The sequence below is a fragment of the Gekko japonicus genome, unplaced genomic scaffold, assembly GCF_001447785.1.
Source record: "Gekko japonicus isolate JY-2015 unplaced genomic scaffold, Gekko_japonicus_V1.1 scaffold1470, whole genome shotgun sequence".
NCBI classification, from domain to species: Eukaryota; Metazoa; Chordata; class Lepidosauria; order Squamata; family Gekkonidae; genus Gekko; species Gekko japonicus.
The window spans coordinates 20,058-25,357 of record NW_015177058.1 but is presented as its reverse complement, the minus strand read 5'-3'; the positions used below and the strand labels follow the sequence as shown (position 1 = coordinate 25,357).

General features: G+C 53.0%; 1 protein-coding gene across 1 annotated transcript in view; it reads right to left on the bottom strand.

Moving 5' to 3' along the window:
* Positions 1–482: 482 nt before the first annotated feature.
* Positions 483–5,300, bottom strand: part of LOC107124668 (thyrotropin-releasing hormone receptor-like) — a 10,757-nt gene continuing 5,939 nt past the window's right edge. The window contains exon 3 of the mRNA XM_015428160.1: positions 483–908. Coding sequence (XP_015283646.1) covers positions 483–908 — 426 coding nt within the window. The remainder of the gene's footprint in view (positions 909–5,300) is intronic.

Below are 5,300 nucleotides of genomic sequence, written 5' to 3'. Positions count from 1 at the left end.
GTGGGAAGGGAACAGAGTTCCGTGCGCCTCGGCGCCCAGTCATGCCGGCCACGTGACCACGGAGACATCTTTGGACAGCGCTGGCTCTTCGGTTTGGAAACGGAGATGAGCACCGCCCCCTAGAGTCGGATTTGACTGACTTTCGAGCGAGGGAAACCTTTACCTTTTACCTTGACAGTCGTGGGGGTGGGGCATTTGACGGGGGGGAGCATACAAAGCAGCAAAAGAGAATGGCAGCCCCCCCCAGAAGCCTTTGCGTGGACCCTCTTGGATCCTCCTGTCACTGCACAGTTTGGCCCAAGCTGTGAGGAGGGCACACACAAGCCCGTGGGAGAGCGGCAGTCCCTGCGGACTCAAGTCCTGACGAAGTTCCTCCAGGGCCAAACTTTGATTCCAGCTCAAGGGAGAGGTGAGTCTGTCTCAGTTCCCCGGCAGCAGGCGGAGAAGGGCAGGAGACGACAGCAGGCGTTGGGGGGGGCCCTTCAAACTACGCTGAAGTACAGTTCCTTCTCCTTCTCGTGGGGTGATGTCGTTGTCCCCGGCTGCAGGGCAGATGGGTCCTTCTCACCCACAGACTGCGGCGGGGCCGCTTCCCCTTTGCTCTGGGGCTGGACACTGGGCTGCCTCCTCCCGCTGTAACCGCTGGAGGCCACATAGAAGCTCCGCGGTGGCCGCCCTCCCGCCCCACATTTGCAGAGCTTCTTGAAGGCCAGGCAGAACTTCCGAGACATGAGGTTGTAGACGACGGGGTTGACGGCGCTGTTGGCGTAGACACAGACCCTGCAGAAGAGGAGGAACCAGCGGTCTAAGTAGGGGCGGTCCACGAAGGAGTTGACCAGCACCAGGGTCCGGTAGGGCGTCCAGAGCAAGGCGAAAAGGACCACCACCACGGCCAGCATCTTGGTGACCTGCAGAGAAGGAGAAAGGAAAAGAAATGCGGGCCAGGGAACAGGGGTTCTCTTACCCACCACTCCCATTTCTGATCCTGGGTCTCTCTTTGCTCTTCCAAACTATCTGAACGATAGATAGGACAGGTGGACTCCCGTTCTAGAAGCATCTGGAAAAGGGCGCAGAGACTCACGAAAGCTCCTCCCCTGCCAAATATTTTATTAATCTTTCAGGTGCTCCTGGACTCTTACTCTTTCTTACTGCTATTAGAAACCACAACATTCAGAAACCAGTGGGGTTTTTGACCTTCCAGGACATTTAGTTGCTGACCTAAAAGGAGCAGTTCTCTTACAAAGGAATTCCAAAGGGAGATTAGAAAGATTAGAAAGTTGCTGAATTGCAACTGATCATGAAGCTCCAGAAAACGCATCCTCCTGGACTGAATGGAGACCTAGGTTTCTTGTCTCGTTACCAGTGCCAGCTATTGTTATTTGGCATCTGAAATCACTTAACTCTCCATGATGTGAGATGGACTCACATTCTAGCTGGATCTGAAGAAGTGAGCCGCGACTCACTAAAGCTCCTCCCCTGCCACATAGCCTTTAAGGTGCTCCTGGACTCTGGCTTTTTTCTCCTGCTACAGACAGACTAACGCGACGACCCTTCTTGAACTATCTGGTACATTTGGTTCTTACCTTGCTCCAGATGCTGATTTCCTGTCCCCCGCATTTCCCCTCTGCTCGAATCCAGCGGATTACGACGTGTGCGGTCCCTCTTTATCCTTTGCAAGCATTCTTTACACACCCCTCCCACCTCCTGACTGAGATATAAAGACTCAGAGATCTCCAGTCCTGCTTGTGTCTGACGAAGGGAACCTGGACTCTCGGAAGCCCACCGCCCCCCCCCCCAAATCTGGCTGGTCTCTCAGGTGCTGCCGGACTCGAATCTACCTGCTCTACTGCAAACCAACACGCCTCTCCTCTGGAGCAGAGCAAGAGAGAGATCTTGAAGTTGTAGTAGATAACTCACTGCAAATGTCGAGACAGTGTGTGACTGCAATAAAGAAGGCCAATGCTATGCTGGGGATTATTAGGAAGGGTATTGAAAACAGATCAGCCAATATCATAATGCCGCTATATAAATCAATGGTGCGACCTCATCTGGAATACTGTGTGCAATTCTGGTCACCACACCTTAAAAAGGATATTATAGCTTTGGAAAAAGTGCAGAAAAGAGCAACTCGAATGATAAAAGGGTTGGAACACTTTCCCTATGAGGAAAGGTTAAAGCGCTTAGGGCTCTTTAGCTTGGAGAAAAGACGACTGAGGGGTGACATGATCGAGGTTTATAGTATTTTTGGTGCTTGGGGGGGGTCAACAGTGGGAGGGCTTCTAATGTCCCGGCCCCACTGGTGGACCTCCTGAGGGCACCTGGTATTTTTGGCCCCTGTGTGACAGAGTGTTGGACTAGATGGGCCTTTGACCTGATCCAACATTGGCGTCTCTTATGTTCTTTGATGTTGTCTTTCATTCGGGAAGCTCAGATGAATATAATATATGGCTCAGGCCCGTAGCTAAAGTGGGGCGCTTTGGGGGCCGGCCCCCTGACTTTCCACCAGGGCCCCCCTGCTTAGCACCCTGGCCAGGCCCCCCAACTTATTTCCCACGCTCGCTGCTGCCAGTGGTGGCAGTAAGCCTCACGCCACCCTTTCTCCCCCCAACAGCTCTCTGTATGTCTCTTCGGCAACTTGCTTTAAATGGGAAGAACATGGGCCCAGTGCGCACCTCCTCCAAAGCATTTAAAGGGACCCTTTAAAATCTTTGGCAGGAAGTGGGGGCCACACATGAGTTTCAGTGCCCCCGCACTTTTTAAAAGGCTCCCCCAAATTAAACAATCCTGGCTACCGGCCTGATATGGCTGTCCCTTCCCCAATGTATCCTCTCAACAGCCCTGTGAGGTAGGCTCGGCTGAAGGAGTCCATGATGCCAGCCGGAGTATCCAGTACTGAGCTAGATGGGCCAGGGGTACAAAGTGTGTCTGACCTGCCTGAGAACCCCCAGAAAATGTGCTTCGGCACTGATCTCTCCCACTGTGTTATTCAAACATCACCGAATCCCAACAATCTTTTCTTTTATTTCCTTCCTTTATGCCCCCGGCTGTCTCTCCAGTGGGGACCTGGACCAGCTGACATTATTCTCCTGTCATCCATTTTACCCTGGGAGGTAGGCATGTGACTGGCCCCAGGGTCACCCTTCAAGCTTCCTTGGCAGAGGGGGGATTCGAACTCGGGTCTCCCAGTTCCTAGCAACACACTCCACCCATTACACCATGATGGCGCTCATCTAGAATTTGCCAAAGGAAGAGGAGACAAAGATAAGAGCCAACAGCTTCCATTGGGGCTATAGCACTGGAAGAGCAAAATGTTCTTTTTCGAATGATTTCATAGAACCATAGAATCACAGAGTTGGAAGGGGCCATACAGACCTTCCAGTCCAACCCCCTGCCCAATGCAGAACCAGCCTAAAGCACCTCTGACCAATACTCGTCCAGCCTCTTCTTGAAAGCTGCCGGTGAAGGGGAGCCCACCACCTCCCCAGGCAGCTGATTCCCTCCTTCCCTGCTTGTAGGAAAATGACTGGGTACATTGCATCTGTGTGTGAACCAGAAACCGAAATGCATAGGGTCTGTGGTGTGCATGTGAAAGATTCCAAGGGATCGGGCCCTGAAAAGATGAAGTGGATCGTTTTAAAGCTGCCTTGAAAGGCACCACCTGTAACCGATGCTCCCTCTAAGCTGTGGAGCTTTGTGAGCAAACATTCTACTTTGGGAGCTACTGTCATTGAAGTTGCGAGCGAACAGTGTGGCGGCTGCATAACTTAGTTTGCTCTGGAGCTATCCTTCTTGAGCTAAGGCAAAAATGTGTGTAAAAGTAAAGGTCTCCCTTGCTCGAAAGCCAGTTGAGTCCGACTCTAGGGTTGCGGTGCTCATCTCCATCTCAAAGCCGAAGAGCCAGCGCTGTCCGAAGACGTTTCCGTGGTCATGTGGCCGGACACCAAGGCGCACGGAACGCTGTTCCCTTCCCACCGAAGTGGTACCTATTTATCTACTTGGAATTTCTTGCTTTCGAACTGCTAGGTTGGCAGGAGCTGGAACTAGAGACAGGAGCTCACTCCGTCATGCAGCAACCCAGGTCTCAAACTGCTGAACTACCGACCTTCCACAGCCTGCAGTTCAGCGACTTAACCACTTGAGCCATGTGAGCCGGAGGCTAAAAAACTGTGAGCTAACTCACACTAAGCTTAGAGGGAACACTGCCTGTAACTGGTTTTTGCGGCCTTGAGTAGAACCCCTACAGGTGCCTTTGAGCAAAGGCTACAGGGCCCGGCTAACAGCCTCCAGTCTGAGAGCTGGAGGAAGCTTTTAGGCCACCAGTTGGCTGTCGCCATCCTAGACAACAGCCTTCGTCCACGTCTCCAGGGAGGAAGGAAGGAAGCCATGTTTTCCTTCTCCTCCTCCTGACGGGCAGCCCAACCTCTCCCACAGAGCGACTCCCCAGGAGTCTCGTTTCAGTCATTACGGCTCCTGGAATCTTCTCAAAGAATTTTGCTCAAAACCCTCCTGCCAGCAGCCCGAGTTGGACGCTGACGAAGACTCCGGGGATCCTTCTGGCTCCCGGCTTGGCAGTGGGCCACGGCGATAATTCAATTCAAGGCCGAGCCAGTTTATTGGCATGCCGAATGCGGCAAACGCTGCTGGCAGAGGGAAAAGGGCAGGTGACACATTGTGCGCCTGATTCGTTCAGCGTGAGAGCGGTGGGGGATCCGTTCTGCCTCTCAGAACCGCACAATATCCTTTACGTCGCCCTCCTAGCTTGAGGTGGCGGGGCAGGGCGGGGAGGTGAGGGAACCATTTTTCAGGGGAAAGACGAGAGCACTCTGCCTCTGCTCAGAAGCACGGTGTCTCTATCCTATGCCGCATTTCAGAGCTGGATTCCAGGCAAGTTGTGGTCCTAACATCGCCTGAACACATGAAGCTGCCTTACACGGAGTCAGATCAGAGGTCCATCGAGGTCTGTATTGTCTACTCAGGCTGGTACTGGCTCTCCAGTAAGGACGCCAGCCTCCGGGGGGACCTGGGGATCCCCCAGAATTGCAGCTGATAAGAAGAAGAAGAGGAGGAGGAGGAGGAGATGATTGGATTTATACCCCGCCCTTCACTACCCAGAGGAGTCTCAGAGCGGCTTACAAACTCCTTTCCCTTCCCCATCCCACAGCAGACACCCTGTGAGGAGGGTGGGGCTGAGAGAGCTCTGACAGAAACTGCTCTTTCAAGAAGAAGAAGAAGAGAAAGAGGAAGAAGAAGAAGAAGAAGAAGAAGAAGAAGAAGAAGAAGAAGGAGGAGGAGGAGGAGGA